We start from the raw sequence: 24,249 nt of genomic DNA on the forward strand, positions 1-24,249 counted from the left end.
CACAGGAGCCACACAGGGAACTAGGAGCAAATTCTGTTTCTTTTTGCTTTTAAACCCTAAAGTAAATTACTTTGTAGTTCACTATAGCAGCAATTATGTAGAATTGTTGCTTTATGGCCAGTGCCGCGGCTCAATAGGCTAATCCTCCACCTTGCAGCACCGGCACACCGGGTTCTAGTCCCGATTGGGGCGCCGGATTCTGTCCCGGTTGCCCCTCTTCCAAGCCAGCTCTCTGCTATGGCCAGGGAGTGCAGTGGAAGATGGCCCAAGTGCTTGGGCCCTGCACTCACATGGGAGACCAGGAGAAGCACCTGGCTCCTGCCATCGGATCAGCGCAGTGTGCTGGCTGCAGCGCGCTGGCCGTGGCGGCCATTGGAGGGTGAACCAGTGGCAAAAGGAAGACCTTTCTCTCTGTCTCTCTCTCACTGTCCACTCTGCCTGTCAAAAAAAAAAAAAAATGTTGCTTTATGTGCCATTCTCAATATACAAAATCTAGTCTTAACCCAGAGTTAAACAGATGTGAGTTCTTCCCTAAACCACCCATTCTCTCACCCAGCCTCTTATATGACCTACACTCCTGCAAGGTGGCTATGGTTAGTGGCCAAGGAGCAGAAAGACGCTAACTCACCCAGAGAGCCTTTTAGCAGTGGCCTCAGGAACACAGCTGGCTACTTGTAATCAACTGAGCTAACAGAGGTAAAGAACCACACAAGTTGAGGGGCTGGCACTGTGAAGGCTAAGCCTCCCCCTATGGTGCCGGCATCCCATATGGGTGCCAGTTCATGTCCCAGCTGCTCCTTCTCCAATCCAACTCTCTGCTATGGCCTGGGAAAGTTATATGTGATGGCCCAACTGCTTCGGCCCCTGCACCCACATGGGAAACCCAGAAGAAGCTCCTGGCTTCTGGTTTCAGATTGGCTCAGCTCCGGTCTTTGTGGCCATTTGGGGAGTGAACCAGCAGATGGAAGACCTTTCCCTCTGTCTCTCCCTCTATAACTCCGCCTCTCAAATAAATAAATAAAATCTTTAAAAAAAAATACTGAGTTTTGAAGAAGGAAGAAATGGAGAAGAGGAAAATTAAGATGAGTATATGCTTATTTAAAAGAAGTAGCATTTTTATTATTTGTATATCAATTTCTTGTTATTATTCATAGTCTTCATTGTCCTCTCTTTAGAGGGTGAATTATCCCAATTTTACAAGAAGGAAACCTAGAGGACTTGGTTTTTCAAGTCACATAGCAAATTATCTATAGTGAATTATAAACTATAACTAAATCTAGAATCTTCTGTCTCAGAAATACTCTCAATCTTCCAGCTTATGCTGGCTCCATTCCTGGGACATTTTGCTGAAAAAATCCAGTGGCTGCTTTCTTCTTAAACTGGGGACAATGCTGACAATTAAATCCTATTTTGCAGGCAGATGAGACCTGTGGAGTGAGTCTGCCACTCCCTTAACTGGGCCTTGGTCCAGCCCAAGCCCACCTGTCACACATATGTCTTCCAGGATTTTGCCAGTGAAGGGCTCCGCACACTCATGGTGGCCTACCGCGAACTGGACAACAAGTTCTTCCGGACCTGGAGCGTGAAGCACGGTGAAGCCTGTCTGTCTTTGGATAATCGGGAAAAAAAATTATCAATTGTCTATGAAGAGGTTGAAAAGGACTTGATGGTTAGTGTCAGGAAACCAGGGGCAGGCTAGGGGTGGGTCGGCTGCCAACAGACTGTGCGAAGGTCCTGAGGGTGACTTTCAGAGGATCGATGGCTGCGGGCTCTCTCTGAGAGGAGGGAGGCAGCCCTGGCAGGAACGCTCCGGAGCTCTGTGCCAGGGAACTGGCTCCTGGAATGTAAGTTGATTCTGTATACTTTGGATCCTCTGAATCCATAATGAAAAATGCATTAGCTGTAATTTTTATCTTTCTGGCAGTGTTCCTTATCTTTAAGCTGCTCCCAGAAGCTAAGTAATGTAGGAGAAATCAGGATCTGCATAATGCACAGATTAGGGAACCTGTAATGAACTGATGGAATAGTCAAGACAAAAGAAATTCACTCATTCTTCCATTTATTAAGTGCCTCCTGTGTACCAGGCACTGGGCCTGTGGCAATAAGCAGACAAAAAGTAACATATGTAATATGTCAAATGGGGAAAGTGTTAAGGGGAAAAATAAAGTCAGGAAGAAAGGGGGTGCCGGCAGATGCTCTGTGTTTTGGAGCAGGGTGGAAGGGAAGCATTACTACTATTTTTTAAGATTTATTTTACTTATTTGAAAGGCAGAGTGACAGAGAGCAAGAGATAGAAAGAGATCATCCATCTGATGGTTCAACTCCCTAAATAGCCACAACAGTCATGTTTGGGCCAAGCTGAAGCCAGGAACCAGGAACTCTGTCTGGGTGTCCCGTGTGGGTTCAGGTCTATGCACTCAGACCATCTCCACTGCCTTCCCAGGCCCATTTGCAGGCAGCTGGATCAAAAGCAGAGCAGTTAGGACTCAAACTGGCGCTCTGATAGGGGATGCCAGCATCACAGGCAGTGGCTTAACCTGCTGCACCTGACAACACCGGTGCCTGGCCACTATTGTAAACAAGGTGGTTAGCTGTCAGTGGAAGGAGGACCTGCAGAAGGTGGCAAGCATAGCTTTCCAAACAGAAGTAATGGCAAGAGAAAACCCCCTGGAAAAGGAGCAGGCCCAGCTTGTCAGCTGGACAGCAAGGCAGCCAGTGTGGCTGGAACAGTGTAAGGAGGAAAGAACAGAAGGACACAGAGAAAGAGGGCCCGCTGGAGTGTGAGAGAGGGAAGACACGGCAGTGGGCCAGGATTCTTTTAGTCCCTTGAAGGGCCCTAGTGGGTATAGTGGGGAACCTGCCAGTCCTTGTAGGGTTACAGGAAATGCTACAGTGGATACAGGGATCCTTCGTGTAGAATCCACCACTTGCAGGGCCAGGAAGCATGCTATGAAGCAAAGGAAGAAAACAAAACAGAGATGGGGTGGGGGGTGGGGCAGCGCCATGGCTCACTTGGTTAATCCTCCACCTGCAGTGCCAGCATCCCATATGGGCGCCGGGTTCTAGTCCCAATTGCTCCTCTTCCAGTCCAGCTCTCTGCTGTGGCCTGGGAAGACAGTGGAGGATGGCCCAGGTGCTTGGGCCCTGCACCCGCATGGAAGACCAGGAGGAAGCACCTGGCTCCTGGCTTCGGATCGGTGCAGCGCCAGCCGTAGTGGCAATCTGGGGAGTGAACCAACGGAAAAAGGAAGACCTTTCTCTCAGTCTGTCTCTCTCACTGTCTATGACTCTACCTGTCAAAACACAAAACAAAACAAAACAAAAAAACAGATGGTTTAGAAGTAGCACATAGCTTCATGTGTGACTGGGGCCAGACTTCCCCATCCGGTCCCTAACTTCCTGTGCTCCACGTTTGATTTCAGTGTGCGGTTGAAAAGCTGACTGTGTGCGGAGCAGTTTGCTGAGCTTCGCACCCTGGGAGTCTCAGGCCACACCAGTGCCAGCTCGCTGGCCAGAGACTGAGGTCCCGGCGCAGTTGTTGGGAAGCGGTGGATGCTGTGACTCCGCCTTCTCCTCACTCACTGCTATCTCTGTTTGAAGCTGTTAGGGGCCACAGCCATCGAGGACAAGCTGCAAGATGGAGTCCCTGAGACAGTCATGACCCTGAGCAAAGCCAAAATTAAAATATGGGTTTTAACTGGAGATAAGCAAGGTAAAGGGGAGCGCCTGGCCTGGCCTGGCCTCTTCCCTGCCCACGTTAGCCATCTCTTTTCTTCTTTCCTTTTTTTCAAAAGTGACTTTCCTGACAAACAACTTGGAACTCACTTCCAGTCCGTACAGGACGCCTCCCTTCCCAGGCTGGGATAATTTGCTGAGTACACACTTCATGTCAGATGCTGTATCAGGCACCGAGAACCTGGGGATGAATCTGTCTCCCACCAACTATAAGCTCCCGACCTTAGAGTTGTCTTTGTGCCCTCTCCATTGTCGCAAAGGGGCCCTTTCTCGCCAGATCCCACTGATGGACGTGAAAACCTCCCCACCCTACCGCCGCCTGAGTTCAGTTGTACATCTGCAAAAGCTTGAACTCTTCTCTGTTTCTTGCTCTTAATAATTGCAGCATAACCTATTTGCAATCATCATTTCTCTCTCCCTCAGACCCTGGGTTTTTAACTTAATCCCCTGCTCAGGACCTACAGTAGCTCTGCGTGGTAAAGACAAGACATCTCTATCGGGCCTTCAAGACCTTGAATGGCCAGTTCCTCCAGCATATCCCAGTCAGCGCAATTCTTACCTAGGGCCTCTATGTGGGCTGTTTACCCCTGGACACGCCTTTTCCTTCCCTTCAACAGGCCTTCCTCCAAGGAAGTTTCTGTGATAATCACAACCTCTCCCCTGAATTCTGATACCACTTGTAGTCAGAGATTCAGGACTTAATTTAATTTTTTCTCCAGTATGAATTTATTCTACATTCTGGATTTCTTAATGTCAAGGAAAGATACAACTGAAACATATCTCGATCCTCCAAAAAAATCTATAACAGACATGGGCACAGTGCTGTTCAAAGCAATACGTCCTGATTGCCTGGAGAACTGGAATCAGACCGGAATTACTTTAAGAAACAGGGGGAGGTTGTCTAGGGAAGGCTAGGCCAGAGTGACCCTAGTTGTTGGTTAGTAACTCGTAAGTCTGTTCCTGTGGGTGTTTGAATATGGCCACCACTGATTCTTGAAAAACATTCTGAGTGCCCCCATGGCAAATGTGGGCAAAGGAACTATGCCTGCCACTGTTAAAGACCCTCTCCCTGTACACTGTGAACACCCTGTCCCTGTACACTGTGAACACCCTGTCCCTATACACTGTGAACACCCTGTCCCTATACACTGTGAACACCCCATCCTTGTACACTGTGAACACCCTGTCCCTGTCTAGAAACACTCACCAAAATGAGACCTGTGCCCCTCCCCCCCCACTATAGAAACTGCGGTAAACATTGCCTACTCCTGTAATATATTCGAAGACGAAATGGACGAGGTGTTCACCGTGAAAGGCAAGGACAGTGAGACTGTTCGTCAAGAACTCAGGTACCAATAGAACGGCCACACTCGGCCCTCGGACCTAAGCTTTCCCAGCCATCTCTTCTCCCAGTGTCGCCCCTGCACCACCAGAAGGAATAGGGGAGAAATGGAGAAAGAGAAGACAGAAAGCTGAACTCTCGAGAGACTGTCACAAAGCACCGTTCGCTAAAGGAGTTGGAGTGTAGGTGGCGGAACAGTGTGGCATAGGGATGGCCAGGGACCTAAGACAGTGGCAGGTGCCAGGAAGCAGTGGAGTCTGAGGTCCCAGCTGGTGCTTTGCAAGAGGCCCTATACTCCCCACTGCCCTGCCCCCCGCCCCGGCCCGCTTTCTCCAGGGCTCCACTGTCCTCCCTAAGCTCTGACCACTACTCTTGGCTTGCAGGAAAGCAAGGAGCAAGATGAAACCCGATTCTCTCCTGGACTCAGACCCAGTGAACATTTTCCTCGCCAAGAAGCACAAAGCACTCTTCACAATGCCTGAAGAGGTGCCCAATGGCAGCTACGGTTTGGTCATCAATGGCTACAGTCTGGTGGGCAACACAGAGCTACGATTCTGTTTCCTCCTCCCAGGGGCCTCTCTTCCCCAGCCCAACCCACCCCAGCAGAATTTCAAGTCCCCTTTCTCAGCCTCTGAGCTGCGCTCTGGCCCTCCCTGGGTGCCCTTGCCTGAACGACACCTCTCCCGGGGAATCTAGGCAGGAGTCAGTGAAGAAAGGCCAGTGAACGCATAGTCTTTCCTGATCCAAATCCTTCGTACGCTGTGGGCGGTCACTTAGGGGAGGGGGAAAGCAAGCAGGGCCAGGTCCTCCAAGAAGCACCTTAGCCTGGCGGTGCTGTCAATTGACTTGTTGGCTGCTCTCCCCCTGGAGGCTGGGTCAGATGGGAGGATGTTTAGGACATACTCAGGGGCTTGGCGATCCTGGGGGGCGGGGCACCTTGGGAGCAGGTGTTCCTGCCCTGGGAGGGACAGGAAAGTATGGAGGATGGGGAAGGGCCTGAGAAGGTCCTGCCCTCACAGCCTCTGGGGGCAACCTGAAGAGTGGGTGTGTCCCGGTGCTGCAGGCCCACGCTCTAGAAGGGGACGTGGAGTTGGAACTGCTGCGAGTGGCGTGCATGTGCAAAGGGGTGATCTGCTGCCGGATGACACCCCTTCAGAAGGCCCAGGTGGTAGAGCTGGTGAAGAGGTACAAGAAGGTGGTGACACTGGCCATCGGGGATGGGGCCAATGACGTCAGCATGATCAAAGGCATGTGAGGGCAGGGGGACAGCAGACCCCAGCCGTGGGCTTGCCCCTTCCTTCCTCTGTGGGCAAAACTGAGCTGGGTGGTACTGTGTTCAGGCTCACACCCCTGCCTATCGAATGCGTTCTACATTTCTACTGGTTCTGCAGCTCCCTTCATGCTCCTCCACACCTGCACTCTCACTTATTTCCACATGCATTCATCGGCCCGCAGGCATGCACACACTCACATTCCTGCGCACACACACAGGGCTCACACAAGGACACATGCATGCATTCACAGAGCAATACAACCACCACACCAGCCTTTGGGGTCAGCATCACGGCCCACAGAAAGAACCCTTGGTCAGGAGTCCTAGTCTGTTCCTGTTTTGAAAGGCTGCAGCCTGTGAGCCCAGTGCAGCCCCGAGACTGTGGCTCCCAAGAGCCTGCGCTGGCTCCCCTTGCTGGAGAGCAGGTGACTTCCTGATCGCTTCCAGTAAACAGAAACAGAAGCAAATGGCCAAAGCCTACTGGCTTCATTTCAGGTGAATGTCATTAGCCTCCAGCAGTCTGTAGATCTGTGAGATGTAGATGAAACCTTCAGGTCCTCAGACCCAACCTCCCTCCCACTCAGGAAATACCAGTGGCTAGGCCAGCCTCAGCTTCACTGCTAAGCTGTGCTCTTGCTCTCTTCATCCGTCTTTAGGACCTCTCTGGTTCTTATGGCCTTAGAGATTTCAATTGTCCCATCAAGCAATGCAATAATACAATAAATACAAAATACAAGATCAGTGAATTTGGCCAGAGTGAATTACACAGACAAAGATGCTTAAGGACTTCAGTCTCATCTTCCATCAAGTATCATCCTTGCTTTATCCAGGAAAAACACCTGGGATCGCTTCATTTCATTTCTCACAACTTGTGTGGCTCACATACTCATCCCAACAGTTGGAATTTTAGCCCCTTAGAAAAACTTAGGTAATTAAACCTTGTGTTAGACTGCAGTCGTCCTACATTTTTAATTGATCCAAATGGCTTCCAGAGATAACAGGAAATTTAAACCTCAGCATCTGCACTGTAGGAGAGAAGCCAAGTGACTAGAGTAGGGGCAAAGAACACCCAGCACAGCTTTCCCGCGAGGCCTAACAGTATGTCCCCTGTAAAAAGGAGTGGTTTGTGTGTCATTTCAGCCTTCCTTTGACACTTCCCAGGCTGGGGAGCCCAGAAAACAAGCTCTGTGGCTGAGAAACTTCTGGGGTTGCATTGCAGCTGCCCACATCGGCGTCGGCATCAGCGGCCAGGAGGGGATGCAGGCCATGCTCAACAGCGACTTCGCCTTCTCCCAGTTCTACTACCTCCAGCGTCTCATCTTGGTGCACGGCCGCTGGTCTTACAATCGCATGTGCAAGTTTCTCAGCTACTTCTTTTACAAGAACTTTGCCTTCACCCTGGTACACTTCTGGTACGCCTTCTTCAACGGGTTCTCTGCACAGGTAGGAGATCAGGTGGCAATCTGCTTCTCACTGCAGCCAGCTCCGCTCTTTGTCCTCCTCTAGAGACCAGTGTATGGCAAGAACATTCTGCCGCCCACCCCTAAAGCTCTTCACCCCAGGCCGAGCTCCCCGTCCAACCCTCCACCACGTCTTCTAGTTCCAGATCAACACTGTTCTGGCCTGGCTCTCACCAGGCCTGGACACCCACCTTCAGGACTCTCATAAGCTACCTTCATTTCACCTCACCCCTGACATTGGCACCTGGAATTTCCAAACCTGAAATGGGGGGAATTCCTGGATCTGAGAGTCTTCTCACCAGCCAAAGTAATCTTTGTGGACCAAGCAAAGCTTCAAGGAGCCTGTCGGTCGTGCCGGCCAGGCTGGTCCTGGTGTTGAGCTGTAGTCATGCTTGCAAATACAGCTCCTCTTCACTCCTCCGCCCCCACCCTGACTGCCCGTGCTGCCCTCCCGACGCAGTCCTGACGAATTCATTCCACCTTGACTGTGAAATCTCTCACTCCTGAGAGGAGGAGAGGGAGGCCTGGATTTTGATGTTCTAAGAGGAGTTCCTTTTCCTATGAGAAGTTTTTTCCCATCTCCCAAGGATTCCCAGGAGAAACAACCTGAGGAATGATTGTATGTGCAGATGCCTGCTACCTTTGTTGCTGCAGGCTCCCGGGGAAATCGGCAGTCAGCAGACAGCAGTACATTTGTGCACCGCCCCCTCCCTGTGCCTAGGGAAGCCAGGCGGGTGTGTGGGCAGCGCGTGGAGTATGCGTGTGTTGCTGCTGACCTCTTGTGGCTGGTTAGGAAAGGGGGCCTCTGCAGGCCCCAGGGCGGAGCACCCAACTGAAGAAGCAACACTGGGGCTATTCCAAACTGTCAGTGTTAGGAGGTGTCCCATGCCACAGAAGCCACTGACAAAAGAAAAAAACCTGGAGGTCCCCATGTTTGTGAGCACGGAGGTAGGACTGCCTTCCCCAGCAGCACTCTGGCATGGTGCCAGTTAGCTCAGGGTGGGTCCAGGTCAGCCCTGCCCTAGCTAGGACTCCAGGGTCTAAATGACTTAAGATTAGAAACTGGGGGGTCTCAATCAGATTTCTGGAATCCAGATCTTGCTCTAAGTTAATGTAGTGGTGGGTTGGTGAGTTGGGGCTTGGGGAGGGGCGGGGCACAGGTAGGGACGCTGGTCTGGAGCTGGACTTTGGAGGAGAGAAAGGCCTTAAAATTCCCCTTGATCTTCAGACAGTTTACGACAACTGGTTCATCACCTGCTACAACCTGATCTACACGTCCCTCCCCGTCCTGGGCATGAGTCTGTTTGATCAGGTAAGACCCTGTCAGAAGCCTGTCCTTTGGGGCTGAAGACCCCTAGGCCCGTGAGGAATATTCCTGAAGTGAGAAAAGCAGCAAGCACTGAGCTTTCCAAAAGCCCGTGGAAAGGGAAAAATTCCTGGATCAGGGAAGGAAGTTTCTTTTTATTTTTATTATTTTTATTTATTTATTTGAGAGGTAGAGTTACAGACAGTGAGAGGGAGAAACAGAGAGAAAGGTCCTCCACCCATTGGTTCACTCCCCAAATGGCCGCAATGGCCAGAGCTGGGACAGTCCAAAGCCAAGAGCCAGGTGCTTCTTCCAAGTCTCCCACATGGGTGCAGGGGCCCAAGGACTTGGGCCATCTTCTACTGGTTTCCCAGGCCACAGCAGAGAGCTGGACTGGAAGAGGAGCAGCCAGGTCTCGAACCAGTGCCCATTTGGGATGCCGGCGCTGTAGGCAGGGGATTAACCTACTGTGCCACAGCGCCAGCCTTGGGAAGGGAATTTCTAACCTGCATAAATACAGCATGAAAGAAAGTAAGAACCCTCCTCTCCAGAGAATAATTATCAGTTTAAGAAAGCCAGGTTTTCCCTGTGTCAAGTTCACCTTTGCAGAGAGAATCATGGCATTGACACTGTACAGTAAATTGAATGTGTACAAGAGTAGTGAAAGGAAATAGTTATCGGGGCAGAGCTGGGTAAAACAAGGAGACTCAAGAAAGGAAACGAAAAAGGTAAAAGGGAAGACCCTGGGGCCGGCACTGTGGCACAGTGGGTTAAGCCACTGCCTGTGAGGCTGGCATCCCATATGAGCACTGGTTCGAGTCCTGGCTGCTCCACTTCTGATCCAGCTAGGAAAGCAGTGGAAGATGGCCCAAGTGCTTGGGCCCCTGCCACCCACATGGGAGACCCAGACAGAGTTCCAGGCTGGGGAATGAACCAACAAATAGAAGATTTCTCTCTCTCTCTCTCCCTCCCTCTTTCCTTCTGTGTAACTCTGCTTTCAAACAAATCTTTAAAAAGAAAAAGAAGGAGGAGGAAAGGGGAGGAAGACACATTCCTAGATAGAGAGGATGAGACTAGTCAACTCAGGAAGGCCTAGGTGGCATCTTGAAGACCAGGCATGGAGGTATGATACCTTGAAGACCAGGTATGGGTATGATACCCTGTGTCACAGAAGGTCAGCCCAGGGGATACCATCTGCCCCTGTCAGCAATTTCCTGGGGGCTGGGGGTCCTGGTCCCCCCACCTGTCCCTCCTCTTCTACCCTAACCTTCACTCATGGACACATAGAGTGAAAAGGAGCCTCCAAAGAGAAAGAAAGTAACTGGAACAGCAGCTCATGAGGTCATGGTTCCCACGCTCAATCAGGGTCATAGCTTGAAAGGAAACACTCCATGAAGTAGCTGACAACTTCAGAACAGCAAGAAGCATGGGTTGTGCTATTCAGCAGTCCTAGGGATGCACTTTTTTTTTTTTTTAGATTTATTTGTTTTATTTGAAAGGCAGAGTTACAGAGAGGCTGAGACTGAGAGAGAAAGAGAGGTCTTCCATCTGCTGGTCCACTCCCCAGATGACCTCAACGGCCAGAGCTGGGCCGATCTGAAGCCAGGAGCTTCTTCCGGGTCTCCCACGTGGGTGCAGGGGCCCAAGGACTTGGGCCATCTTCCATTGCTTTCCCAGGCCATAGCAGAGAGCTGGATAGGAAGTGGAGTAGCTGGACTTGAACCAGTGCCCATATGGGATGCTGGCACCACAGGCAGCAGCTTTACCCACTATGCCACAGCACTGGCCCCAGGATGCACTTCTGAAGCCAAGCCCCAAACTTTGTTAGCCAAAGTTTCACATTTATGAGATGACAATAACCCATTATTTAATTGCACATTAGAAGATCCTCTCACCTTGAGTTCACCAGTCACTATAGGGATGGGATGAACACCACAGAATGTGATATCTCCAAGGGACTACTTGGTCCTCCTTGCTGTCCATTTCTCTTCCCACTGACTTTTTTTCTGAGGACTATTTATTCAAAAGGCAGAGGCCGGCGCCGTGGCTCAATAGGCTAATCCTCCACCTAGCAGCGCCGGCACACCGGGTTCTAGTCCCGGTCGGGGTGCCGGATTCTGTCCCGGTTGCCCCTCTTCCAGGCCAGCTCTCTGCTGTGGCCAGGGAGGGCAGTGGAGGATGGCCCAGGCGCTTGGGCCCTGCACCCCATGGGAGACCAGGAGAAGCACCTGGCTCCTGCCATCGGATCAGCGCGGTGCGCCAGCCGCAGCGGCCATTGGAGGGTGAACCAACGACAAAGGAAGACCTTTCTCTCTGTCTCTCTCTCTCTCACTGTCCGCTCTGCCTGTCAAAAAAAAAAAAAAAAAAAAAAAAAAAAAAAAAAAAAAGGCAGAGTTGAGAGAGAGAAGAGAGAGGAGAGAGAGAGAGAGTGCATGCACTTCTATTTGCTGGTTTATTCCCCAAATGACTGCAATGGTCAGGGCTGGGCCAGGCCAAAGCTAGGAGCTTGGAACTCCAACCAGGTCTCCCAAGTGATCTGGGTCTCCCATGTGGTTTGCAGGGGCCCAAGCACTTGGGCCATTTTCTACTGCTTTCCCAGGCACATTTTCAGGGAGCTGGATGGATCAGAAGTGGAGCAGCCAGGACAGGAACAGATGTCCATATGGGATACCAATATCCCAGTAGGAGGCTAACCTGCTGCACCACAATTCCTGCCCCTCCCCAGTGACTTTTGACACAAAGAATATTTAACCAATGAAACACTTAAACTTCAGTGCCTCCCCACCCCAAGCTCATCCTCCAATCCAACCATGCCTAAGGCTAGCCCCTTCCACCACTCCCGGGTGCTAACTCCATCCAAGCCCTCCCCACCTCCTGACCTTCTAGCTGTCTTTTGTTACCTGGATCCTTGTCCAGAGAGTAGGACTTCGGGAAGAGTCCTTGTTCCCTGCTCTCTTCTCTGGTTCCACTTCTCACCTAATCTGTGAGGAAGCTCTTAGACATCCTGGCAACAGATTCAGGGGGAAGCCTCCACTCTGATGGAGATGGGACCTTCTATAGAGACACTCAACCATTCTCCTTACCCTCTGGTGCTTCCAGGATGTGAATGATACGTGGAGCCTATGTTTCCCAGAGTTGTATGAGCCAGGCCAGCTCAACCTCTATTTCAACAAGAAAGAATTTATGAAGTGTTTGATACATGGGATCTACAGTTCCCTCGTGCTGTTTTTCATCCCCATGGGTGCCGTGTACAACTCTGAGCGCAGTGATGGGAAGGAAATCTCCGACTACCAGTCCTTCTCCTTGATAGTGCAGACCTCCTTGATCTGGGTGGTCACAACACAGGTGAAGATAAGGGTGCTGGGTGGTGAGCTTCTGGAAGAAAGGCTTGGGGCGGGGGGCATCTTCCTTACAGAACTGGAGAAGGGCGGTGGCTGAAAGGTCCCAAGCCATAGAAGGCTGCACATAAAAGGATGCTTTTCAGATTGCCCTGAAGATAACCTACTGGACAGTGATAAGCCACTTCTTCATCTGGGGTAGCCTGGGCATCTACTTTTGCCTCTTATTCCTCCTGTATAGTGACGGGTTGTGCCAGATGTTCCCCAACGTCTTCCAATTCCCAGGTAAAGCCCTGCCCAGTGGGGAGGGGGGAAAATGCACCAAGCATGTTTATTTAATAAATGTTTACTGAGACGCTCTTGCTATGTGCTAAGCTCTGTAGCTAGAGGAGCGGTCTCGGCCATAAAAAGACTCAAGATCTAACTGGAAAAATACCCTACAGTATCAGAGTTTCCAAATTATTTTTTGAATGTCTTATCTACTGTGAAAATAAGCGTCCTATGAGGTAGGCAGGGTAAGAATTTTTGGCACCATTTGGAGACTAGAGTTTTGTTTTCCTTTTTAAGTAAAGGACTCAAATCCAGGTCTCCTGTTTTCAGTCCGATGTTCTTTCCACTGTGGCGCGCGGCCTCATTGTCTCCTGTATTAATTTTCCCAAGCCCAGAGAGACTAGAAATGCAGGTGCAGGTGGGTCCCACCTCTTGTTAGGCCACTGGCTGACTTTCTCCCCTGAAGGCCTCTATTCCGTTTTTGTGTCCAGACTCCTGCTCTGGGATTCTCTCACCACCTCTCCCCTCCTGTCCTGCCTGGCCCTGCCTGTAGAGGGAGACAAAGGCATGTGAATTCACAGTGACTCTGGCAGCTGAACTCTTCTGTATTTATATTTATACGCTTTTACATATTTTATTTTATTTATATGATTTCTCAGGAGACAAGACTGCCTCCAAATCCACAACTCCCTCCTTCAGATGGGAGAGGTATCTTAGCTCTGCTGCTCCCTCCCACCTGTGACCCCACCCTTCTCCAGACTGTCTCAGCCTCCCCCTCCTGCTCGCTGTTCACAGGTGTGGCCAGGAACACTTTGAACCAGCCGCAGATGTGGCTGAGCATTGTCCTCATCGTGGTGCTCTGCATGCTGCCTGTGATTGGGTACCAGTTCCTCAAGCCTCTGTTCTGGCCCGTCAGCGTGGACAAGGTGAGTGGAGCGGGAGTCTACCCAGCGCCCACTCAGGAGCCTCCCTGGCTTTTGCTCTGTGCATGAACGCCCTGTCCCCTGTGCTCTGGATATAGATTCTTAAGAGGATTCATTATTGCATGAAACATCCACTGCCGCCTCCAATCCGGCCCAGACGGAGACGCCCAGGCCTTCGACGTTCTGCCTATGCGTTTTCCCACCAGCATGGCTTTGGGGCCCTCATCACTTCTGGCAAGACGGTGAAGTCCAAGGCACTCAAGAAAAACAGCTTTCCTGCCAAAAAGTAGAGGTCCTCAAGGAAACCCCGACGCAGCCAGCTACTGCTCTTCTTCCCTTGTGTTCATGCAATTTAATAAGGAGGGCGTAGAGTCCCAGGGAAGCCCACATAAACCTGCTCCTTCACTCGCTACAGGGGCTCAGCCTGTCCATTCTCTGGAAGGCTGTGCCAAGGTAGAGCAGAGACGGGAAGGAAAGAGCCCCCAGAGATCTGCCAGGGTCGCAGCATTTCAAGAAAAAGCAGCCTCCCGCCTCTCTTCCACCATCCCCTCCAACCTTTGATCCAGATAAGCAAATGTGGAACTAGGGAGAAAAGAGGGGCGGTGTCGGGAGGGAAACAGAAGATAGGACCTAAGAATGTGACTTTGGGTCCCATACCTGGAGCGATCATAGATGTGACATAGTCCTACCCAGGCACCCTTGTCAGGCTTATCTGGAGATTAAGTCTTTGGCTGGTACTGGGAGGGAGGAGGGGCAGCAGGAAGGGCAGCTGTGAAGACTGAGTCTTAAGAAGCTGAAGGACATTTTCTAGATCAAAAAAAAAAAAAAAATTGGAAGCCTGGATAGGACAGCTCCAGGTCTTGTCTCCCCCCAACCCCCGCCGCGCCTTTTGACCCCTTTGACCCCAGACCTGATACTGTCCCAGGAAGCCCAGGAGGGGGATCATGCAGGGGATTTTTAAAAGATCTTTTCCTGAGGCGATGGGAGCCATAATCGGGGGACATTTGTTGTCATTCCATAAAATGATTTTGAAAAGAAATTGTATGTACTTGGAAAATTATTTATGAAAGGTTTATGATGCAATAAATGGCTTATTTTGGAGTGGAGAGATCTGTGCGGTCTATCAGGCCCCGGTGGCAATCACAGAGTCAGCATGGCACCACTGACTCACAGACCCCGACTTCTTCCCCTCAGATCGGATCAGCACTTGCCCTCCTCCCACTGTCCTCCCTTTTTAGCTCCACTCTGCTTCTCTGCACCTTCTTGGCCACAGTGCAACCACATTTTCTTTTAAACATTTTATTTATTTATTTGAGAGATAGAGTTACAATGAGAGGGAGAGACAGAGAGAAAGATCTTCCATCCGCTGGTTCACTCCCCAAATGGCTACACAGGCCAGAGCTGGGCCAATCCAAAGCCAGGAGCCAGGAGCTTCTTCCAGGTCTGCCACACAAGTACAGGGGCCCAAGCCCTTGGGCCATCTTCCACTGCTTTCCCAGGCCATAGCAGAGAGCTGGATTGGAAGTGGAGCAGCTGGACTCAAACCAACACCCATATGGGATGCCAGCAGTGTAGGCGGAGGATTAACCTCCTGCCCTACAGTGCCAGCCCCTGCAACCACATCTTGTAACCATGTAGCTCTAACCTCTTTGCATGGCTGAAGCACTGCTTCCCACAGGTCAGTCCTAGGTTTTCTGCTCATCTTTCTCTGTACCCTTTTCCTGAGTGACTTCGTTCAATTTCATGACTTCATTCATGAACACAAAGAAGATTCTCAGCTCTATCTCTAGCCTCAGTCTCTCCGCCGAGGTCCAGATCCTTACATTAAGTGAACCTTGAGACCCTTCATCTAGTTTTTTCCTTCTTGTTTCTCCCCAGTCCCACTGCGCTTGCTCACAGCAAATTCTTCCTGTCTGGTCTTCCTGCTCTCCACTTCTGCTTCTTTCCAATCCATTATCCACTCCGCATAGAACAATCTTCTAAAAATACAAATCAAATGGTGACATTTGCCAGTTGAACGTCCATTAGTGGCTCCCTATGGCTTCACTACCTTGGCCGCCTACCTCCAGCTCCATTCACTTTCTGTTGCACATAATCTCATTCTTGCCATACCAAACTATTTCAGTTCTTCAGCAGTTCCATTACCTTCGGAAGCCTGTATGTTTTGGCTCTTTCTATTCACTCTTCTTAGAACCCACTTAGTTCCTTCCTTTGCCTAGCTGTGTCTTCGGCTCTAACTCAAAGCTTGGGTCAGTCACCTTCACTGCCATAATCCCCTGTTGTGAGTGGCTGCCTCTTCCACACTAGAGCACCTTGTACCTTTCTCTTATTTCCATAATCTCACGTCCGCTTTAATTATGACTCTCTGTCTTCTCTACTAAACCATGTTATATCTCCTTGACAGCGCTCATTTTGTAATTACCATCACCCAGCATAATGCTAAGTTGAATTTATTAAGTGTTTTTCAATGAATGGGTGAATGGATGACAACTGTTACCTTTTCTTTTTCCTAAACTTGCCTCTTACCCTTTCAAAATGAATCTTCATCCTCCGCATCGGCCTTCCAGCGATGCGTTAGGGGCATCCTTTCATGAAACACAGTCACTCGTGGACGTCCATCCGGAGCAGCTGTAAAGCTACAGTTTGGACCAGCAGCATATCCTCCAAAGCTCCTGACCAGCCGCCCCACTGCCCTGGTGGTTTCCATGCAGACTAGGAGGTCTGAGTCAGTGTGTGCTGAGGAGCCAAGACAGTAAACGCCGCATTCCAAAGTGAGGCATGAGATGACCTTGCGAAACTTGCAATTGAAACTGGCCTTGGGGCCGGCGCTGTGGTGTAGCCGGTAGAGCCACCGCCTGTGGTGCCAGCATCGAGTCCCAGCTGCTCTACTTCCAATCCAGCTCTCTGCTATAGCCTGCGAAAGCAGAAGATGGCCCAAGACCTTGGACTCCTGCACCCACATGGGAGACCTGGAAAAAGCTCGTGGCTCCTGGCTTTGGATCGGCCCAGCTCTGGCCTTTGCGGCCATTTGGGGAGTGAACCAGCAGATGAAAGACATTTCTCTCTGCCTCTCCGTCTCTCACTGTGTAACTCTGACTTTCAAATAAATAAATTAATCTTTCAAAAAAAGAAAAAAAAAAACTGGCTTCAATTCCCGGATGACTGCAGCTTCTTTCGAATGTGGACCCTGGCACAAGTGGTTGAGTTACTGCCACCCATATGGGAGTACCCCTAGTCTGGGGCTGTTGCAGGCATTTGGGGAGGAGGCCAGCAGGTGGGAGTTTCTCTCTCTCCCCCTCTCTCTCCCTCCCTCCCTCCCTCTCTCTCTCCTTCCTCCCCACTTCCATCTCTCTCTAATAAATTATTTTTAAAAAATTTTAAAGGTGGGGTATGAAAAACCAGTTTGCCAACTCTTAATTGCCTCATTCACCAGGCATTACAGAGGATCTCTGGAGAGAACTGTTAGTGGGCTCTGATTCTCGGTTCAGTTCCAATAGAGAAGGCTCTATGGGAATTACTAGGAGACAGTAATAAGATTAACGCGTTTGGAGGATGCAAAGGGCGGATTGGAGGACACAGAGGGAGGACACTGTGTACAGGTGCCTACCTCATCCATGGAAAAGCTAAAAAGAGCACTACCCTTCTCCATTTCACCTTCTTGGAAATGCCCGGGACTTTGTTTCTAAAATTCATATTTGATCTTGCCATCCCTGCTGCACATAAAGCCTTTCAGCCTCTCTTCACCGTCTACAGGCTGAGTCCTCACCCTTGGCGGGTCACAGGCGGCGCCTCATCAGCAAACCTCACCGTCCTCCATTCTTCAGTGCGTTGCACACCTCACGCCTTTAGCTATTTTGCCCCTCTGTTCTTTCACATGTGCTCCACAACCTCTCCCAGTCATTCTTCCAAGTTCGGTTCACACAGCTGTGAAGCCTGAGGGTGCATTTCACCTTGTGACATTTACCGGCTTCCTTGAGCCTGTGAGTCCTACAGCACAAAGGCTCCCTCTAACTCCTTCACTGAGCATCGAACCCAAAGGGATTCTTCTTAGTGGACTTCCAGTGACTCTTAGCCAAATGACCAGCTGCCCACACCTCCTCGTGGCTAGAAGCAGCCAGAAAGAGACACAGGAATCTTCCATGTCCCCTATACTCTGCCATAAAGAGTGGGAACTACATGAGTTCTAGGTCTTACCAGGGTTTCTTAACCCTGCCTGTGCACGGGTGTTGAGCACAGCGGTTTGGGAATCAGCATCCCCCGGGTTCAAGCCCCTGTTACAGCTGCAATTGGAGCTTCCTGCTAATGTGCACCCTGGGAGACAGCAGATGATGGCTCAAGAACTTGGGTCTTGCCCCTCATATGTGAACCTGATTACTGGCATTTGAGGAATGAATCAGATAGATGTCTCTCTGCCTTTCTTTTTTTTTTTTTAAACAAAAGATTTATTTATTTGAAAGGCAGAGTTACAGAAAGGCAGACAGAGAGGCAGAGAGAGACCGAGGTCTTCCATCTGCTGGTTCACTCCCCAAATGGAAACAATGGTCAGAACTGGGCCAGGAGCTTCTTTGTGGTCTCCCAAGTACTTGGCCATCCTCTGCTGCTTTCTCAGCCACATTAGCAGGGAGCTGGATCAGAAGTGGAACAGCCAGGACTTGAACCTGCACCTACATGGGATGCTGGCACTGCAGGCAGGGGCTTTAACTATTATGCCACAGGGGCTTTAACTATTATGTCTTTCCTTAAAAAAAAAAATAATAATAATTGGGTGCCGGAGCTATGGCATAGCGGGTAAAGCCACTGCCTGCATGGGTGGTGGTTCTAGTCCCGGCTGCTCCACTTCCAATTCAGCTCTCTGCTGTGACCTGGGAAAGCAGAAGATGGCCCAAGTCCTTGGGCCCCTGCCCCCGATGTGGGAGACCAGGAGGAAGCTCCTGGCTCCTGATCGGCACAGCTCCGGCCTTTGCGGCCAACTGGGGAGTGAACCAGAGGATGGAAAACCTCTCTCTCTTTCTCCCCTCCCCCTCCCCCTCTTCTTCTCCCTCTGTGTGTGTGTGCATGTGACTCTGTTAAATAAATAAATCTTAAAAACTAACTTTAAAAAAAAATTTTTTTTAATTTTATTTTAAAGGAAGAGTTAGAGGGAGAGATCTCCCATTCACTGGTTCACTCCCCAAATGGCCACAACGGCTGGGGCTGGGCCAGGCCAAAGCCAGGAGCTTCTTCTGGGCCTCCCACGTGGGTGCAGGGGCCCAAGCACTTGGGCCATCTTCTGCTGCTTTCTCAGGCGCAACAGCAGGGAGCGTGATGGGAAGTGGAGCAGCCAGGACTTGAACCAGCGCCCATATGGGATGCTGGCACTGCAGATGGCGACGGCTTTACCTGCTAAGCTACGCCACAGCGCCGGCCCGCTGCCTTTCAAATGAATACATTTTTTTAAGTCTTATTTAGGAACAAATGCTAATTAATTAATTGAAACTACCAAAGCCTGGGCACCATCCAACCCCCACTGCACCACACCCCGCCGGTTCTGAGTCTATCGGTGTGGGCTGAGGTAAGCCTTCATGTCTGTTGCTCTTTTGCTTCTTTTATGTCCTCGCGAGGTTCCACCCGGGATCCAGGATAAGAATCGCCGCTTTAGGCGAGGCCGGGATCTCACACCCGCCCGCCCTCAAGGCCAGCTGTTTTGGCTCGAGCTCGCTGGTCCAGAGCCCGGGCCCGCCCGTCCTCCGTCGCCCGGCACCACCCCGCAGGGGGCGGGGCGCAGGCCGCAAAAGGCGGGGCGGCTGCCGCAGCCTCGCCCTGCGGCTCGCGGGGAAGCGCCGCGCGTGACTCCGGCTGCGCCCGTCGCCGCAGGAGCAGGGGCAGTGGGCAGGCCCCGCAGGCCCAGCGGACCGGACCAACGCGCGGTCCAGAGGGGCGGGAGGCACCGATCGGACCATCGGCGCCGCGCCCGCAGGGGGGCCGGGCGTGACCAACCTGTCTGGAGAGGAGGGGGGCCCGGCGTGGAGCCGCTGCCCCTGCAGGGCGCGAGACGCCGCCGCCGCGCCCGCGCGGGGAGACGAGCCTGAGGCGAGAAACCAGGTAGGAATGCCTCTCCGAGGCTGCCGGGATCCTGAAGACCCACTGCCACCGCGTTCCAAGCGATCCCATAGAGAGCCCTCTGTCTGCCCACCCTGCCGGCCCTCCCGCCATTCCCCTCGGCCCCACCCTCCCGTCCTCTCGGACCCTGCGGACAGACCGCATCCCCAGTCCTTCTGACCCCTTCCACTCCACGGAGTGGACACCCAGGACCAGCCATCCCTTTGGGCGCCACCCCAAGCCCACCCCCAACCGTCTCCTCAAACCGTCCCCTCAGAGGCTCCCCCCGGCCCCTCGCGCCCGGGAGTCATCGTTGTGACGACCCTGGGCGAGCGCGGCTGCGGGCACCCCAGCCCCGGGCCGCCGCGGGGCCTCGGCAGGGCCAGCCCCAGCCCGGCTCCTCGGAGCCCTCCGCCCCTTTCACCCCTGCTTGCGGAGTCGATACCTGCCGGGCGCCGGCAGGGGTCCTGTCTCCCTGCAGTTTTACCTGGGGAAGACCCTGGGCTTGGCAGTTGGCCGGTCCGCCGGCGCGAAGGGCACGGCGATCCCGTGGGCCCGGGCTGGCTGCGGACCGCCGGACCCGCCCTGGGGGAAGGCCCGGACCCCAGTCCCCTTTACGTCCGAGTTCCCGGCACGGGGCCCGGCACAGCGTGTCCTCAGTAACTAGGTGTTGGCTGGGGAATGAATGGGTGAGCCCACTGCAGAGGCGGTGAGGCGGCGTGCCTCGGGGAACGGCGCCTCTGGTTACGTAAAGGGGGATTGCTAAGGTCGTCCCATCTAGGAATATATCAGCCTTTCCGTGCATTTATCTAATCTTATTTACATAAGCGCGGCTGTGCATCAGCTGTTTTCTCTTGGTATTTTGTTTACCCCAAAAGGGGCGGGGGCAGGGCTGGGGCTACAGAAATTCTTATTGGTTCCAGCCCTGGAGGCTACCTAGAGGATCTTGAAAGAGCCGGGGACTGCTCCTCTTGCCCTGGAGAGGAGGCGCTCCCTCTGGGGAGGGATTCTGGAGGCCAGCCACCGCCTCCGGAGCTGACTCAGTGCCTGGTCAGCCGGGGCTTCGGGGCAGGTCGGAGACATGCAGGACCTCAGTTCTTGTGCCCTCCAGGTCCTGGGCACCTGCTTCTCAGAGCCTGGAGGACAGGTGTCCCGTCCTGGCCTAGCGTGAGAACGATGTCAAAGGTTCCTAAAGCTGCTCTGCTATGAGCAAGCCACATGGGCCATTTATGTCCCTGTAAATCCACGTCTAAACCAGAACAAGAACCTTTTAAAGATGGAACTCTCCAAGAGCAAGGAGGCCGAGAGCCGGTTTTGTTGATTCCTAGGAGGGTGACCGGAGCAGATTCGGTTTCCTGAGGCTAAGGCAAGGTTTGGAGACCTCAGTTTGGGCGCAGCTTGGGTGGGGGGAGTGGGTGGTGTTGCTGAGTGATGAAACAGTGTCTAGAAAGCTGTGGGAGTTTATAAGCTAGGAAGTAGTTGCCTAACTGGAGCTCAAAATATTAGCAAACAAAAATAGTGATGGGGTTTCTCGGAAGGCTCCTTAGATGTTAATCTGCAGTGGGCTTAGTGGAAGGAGGAGCAGATGCAGATAGTACTCACCTGGGCGCTTCCTGCTGCCGCCTGGCCGCCATTGTGAGCCCGCCATTGTGAGCCTGGTCACACTGATTGCAGCCAGTTTTCTGTTGACCTGTTAGATCCCTTTTGAAGCCAAGCCTGCCTTAACCGGAGGCTAGGTATGTTTTCACTCATCCATTTCTAGCTTTTGATTTATCATTTCCCACTTTTTTCTCCTAACTTCTGATACGTCTTTTTAGAGTATGTCTTAGAAATCAATGTGGAGAAGCAATCCATTTTTTTCCTGTAATCAGTACATTTTAATGATCCTTTCAGCTTTTTCCTGTGTAGGTTCCCTCTCAAAACTTTTGTAATCCCAGAACACCCTGGATTATTTTATTCATTTCCTCATCTCTTTCAACACTTTAAAATATTGCCAGATAAAAATATGAGATGCCCAGTTAAATTTGAGTTTCAGATAAACAACAGGTCCTGTAGTTTTGCCTGCTAAATCTGGCAACCCTAGTTCATGGGGAGGCTTATGTTTTCTATTTTCCTCTCTGAGGCTTGCCTGAAAATTTAGGACAATAACTCACTCTTCCTGTTACTCATGCGCAATGACTGTGCACCCTGTTGAGAGTCACTTGACTAAAGAGATGGCTCGCTGCACGTGAGGGTAAGGCAGCAGCTGGAGAATTGGTCTGACTGAGCAGTGTTGAAGTTACCCAGAAAAATACCCACTCCGACACTAGCATATGATGTTGTGGTTTCTGTCAGATAATCCATCATTCAAAATGAGAGCTTATTTTGAGTGGCCACATGTTATAGTTCTCTTAGCTGAGTGGCAGGGAGTTAGAGGAATATGAGGTGGAATTCTAACAAAAAAGTATAATTCATGACAGAACCTCTGTTATACCACAGTTAATCTTTTGTATTATTGTGGTAAATATATGTGTGTGTGTGTGTGTGTGCAATTGACCATTTTAACCATCCATTCTCGAGGGGTATAAAACATTCACATTGTTGACATTGTTGTACAACCACCATCTATGTCCAGAATTTTTTTTTTCATCTTCTTAAATGAAACTATCAAGCTGACACTAATCCTGCATTTCTCTTCCATCCCCAGCCCCTGGCAATCACCATTGATTTATACTTTTTTGTGTGTAAATTTGACTATTGCTGGTACCTCATGTAAGTCGAATTGTGCAATAGTGGCCCCTTTGGGACTGGTTTATTGCACTTACTTTAATGTCTTTAAGGTTCACCTACATTATGGCTGTGTTACAGTTTGGATACTAGCTTGGGTGTCCCCTGCCATCCATGTATTAGGGGCTCGGTCCCCAAAGTCTTACATTAATTGTTAATGGATTAATGTTAAGAGTGAAAGGAGACTTAATCCAATTGTGATGTCTTCAGATGGGGCTCCTGAGAAATGATCAGTTAGGTCTGGATTGCTGGGGTGGGGTCCCCACGGTCAACTTGTGATGGCTTCACGACGAGAGACACGTGAACAAGCGGCACTAGTGCACTCCCTGTCTCTCAGCTTCTGACTGGCCATGTGATCGCCTGCACGTGTCCTGCTGCCTCCCGCCTGGCTCAGGCACCATACCAGAGGAGCTGCCTGACCTCTCACTGTGCGCCTCCACAACTGGAGCAGAAACGAGCCTTCCTTCGGCAGTGACCTCTCCCCGGAATTTTAGTGACAGTGACAGCAGCTGAGACAGCCTCTCTGCATTTCTCTCCTTTTTAAGGCCGCTTGTATGGACTGCTCTTTATCCATTGAAGAACACGGGAGCTGCTTTCACCTTTTGGCTGGTATGAATGATGCTGCTGTGAACATGAGTATACAAACATGTTTGAGTCCCTGCTGTCAAGCTTGGGTATACACCTAGAAGTGGAATTGCTAGATTATATGCTAATCTTATGATTACTGTTTTTGAGGAACCACCAAAGTACCTCATTTTATAGTCTCACCAACAATACACAGAAGTTCTAGTTTTTCTACATCTTTACCAACACTTGTTATTTTTTGCTTTTTTAAAATAATGACATTTTGATGGGTGTGAAGTGGCATCTTACTGCAGTTCTAATTTGCATTTCTCAGATGATAACACATTGAATATCTTCTCTTGTGCTTATTGGACATATGCATATCTTTGGAGAAATGTCTCTTCAAGTCTTTGCCCCATTTTGAATCAGGTTGCTTTCTGTTGTTGGGTTGAAAGAATTCTTTATATTTTGGATATCAATCTATCATCAGATGTATGATTCACAAATATTTTGTCCTATAAGGTCCTTGAATACACAATTTTTTTTTTTTTGGTTTGATAGTTTTTTCTTTCATTGCCTGTGCTTTTCTTTTTTGACAGGCAGAGTGGACAGTGAGAGAGAAAGAGACAGAGAGAAAGGTCTTCCTTTGCCGTTGGTTCACCCTCCAATGGCCGCCACAGCCAGCGCGCTGCGGCCGGTGCACCGCGCTGATCCAAAGGCAGGAGCCATTTGTTTTTCCTGGTCTCCCATGGGGTGCAGGGCCCAAGCACTTGGGCCATCCTCCACTGCACTCCCTGGCCACAGCAGAGAGCTGGCCTGGAAGAGGGGCAACCGGGACAGAATCCAGCGCCCCGACCAGGACTAGAACCCTGTGTGCCGGCGCCGCAGGCGGAGGATTAGCCTAGTGAGCCGTGGCGCCGGCCCTGCCTGTGCTTTTCAACCAGGCAATCACTGCCAGATTCAGTGACAAGAGGGTTTTCCCCTATGTTTTCTTCTAAATTTGTTTTTCTTAAAGTTTTAACACTTCTGTTTAGGTCTTTGACCCATTTTGAGTAACTTTGTATGTGATGTAAGATAAGGGTCCAGGATAAGGGTTTGTTCTTTTGCATGTGGGTATCCAGTTTTCCCAACACAATTTGTTGAAAAGACTGTCCTTTCTCCACTGAGTGGTCTTGGCACCCTTGTTGAAAATTA

The 24,249-nt window shown here is 50.9% G+C and overlaps 3 protein-coding genes across 26 annotated transcripts in view; 2 read left to right on the plus strand and 1 right to left on the minus strand.

Moving 5' to 3' along the window:
• The window catches only part of LOC100345551 (phospholipid-transporting ATPase FetA), a 111,554-nt gene extending 96,801 nt beyond the window's left edge, over positions 1 to 14,753 (plus strand). For 11 of the 12 annotated variants that reach the window (XM_070053967.1, XM_070053982.1, XM_070053971.1 and 8 more), the window contains 11 exons: positions 1,505 to 1,669; positions 3,601 to 3,712; positions 4,979 to 5,084; positions 5,461 to 5,608; positions 6,141 to 6,324; positions 7,570 to 7,793; positions 9,039 to 9,122; positions 12,216 to 12,461; positions 12,601 to 12,739; positions 13,520 to 13,650; positions 13,746 to 14,753. In XM_070053967.1, coding sequence (XP_069910068.1) covers positions 1,505 to 1,669; positions 3,601 to 3,712; positions 4,979 to 5,084; positions 5,461 to 5,608; positions 6,141 to 6,324; positions 7,570 to 7,793; positions 9,039 to 9,122; positions 12,216 to 12,461; positions 12,601 to 12,739; positions 13,520 to 13,650; positions 13,746 to 13,937 — 1,731 coding nt within the window. In that variant the 3' untranslated portion in view covers positions 13,938 to 14,753. The remainder of the gene's footprint in view (positions 1 to 1,504; positions 1,670 to 3,600; positions 3,713 to 4,978; positions 5,085 to 5,460; positions 5,609 to 6,140; positions 6,325 to 7,569; positions 7,794 to 9,038; positions 9,123 to 12,215; positions 12,462 to 12,600; positions 12,740 to 13,519; positions 13,651 to 13,745) is intronic. The other variant, XM_070053970.1, reaches the window with a different exon arrangement.
• The window catches only part of LOC127490675 (uncharacterized), a 48,601-nt gene extending 26,744 nt beyond the window's left edge, over positions 1 to 21,857 (minus strand). The window contains exon 1 of the mRNA XM_070054005.1: positions 20,213 to 21,857. Coding sequence (XP_069910106.1) covers positions 20,213 to 20,530 — 318 coding nt within the window. The 5' untranslated portion in view covers positions 20,531 to 21,857. The remainder of the gene's footprint in view (positions 1 to 20,212) is intronic.
• RUSC2 (RUN and SH3 domain containing 2) overlaps positions 19,433 to 24,249 on the plus strand; it is a 76,706-nt gene continuing 71,889 nt past the window's right edge. For 5 of the 13 annotated variants that reach the window (XM_070053949.1, XM_070053953.1, XM_070053960.1 and 2 more), the window contains exon 1: positions 19,434 to 19,728. The gene's annotated coding sequence lies outside the window, so the exon portion shown is untranslated. Of the gene's footprint in view, positions 19,729 to 23,036; positions 23,101 to 24,249 lie in introns of all 13 variants that reach the window. The other 8 variants (XR_011380830.1, XM_051844093.2, XM_070053958.1 and 5 more) reach the window with 3 other exon arrangements.

The sequence above is a fragment of the Oryctolagus cuniculus genome, chromosome 1 (genome assembly GCF_964237555.1).
Source record: "Oryctolagus cuniculus chromosome 1, mOryCun1.1, whole genome shotgun sequence".
In the NCBI taxonomy this organism is placed as follows: Eukaryota; Metazoa; Chordata; class Mammalia; order Lagomorpha; family Leporidae; genus Oryctolagus; species Oryctolagus cuniculus.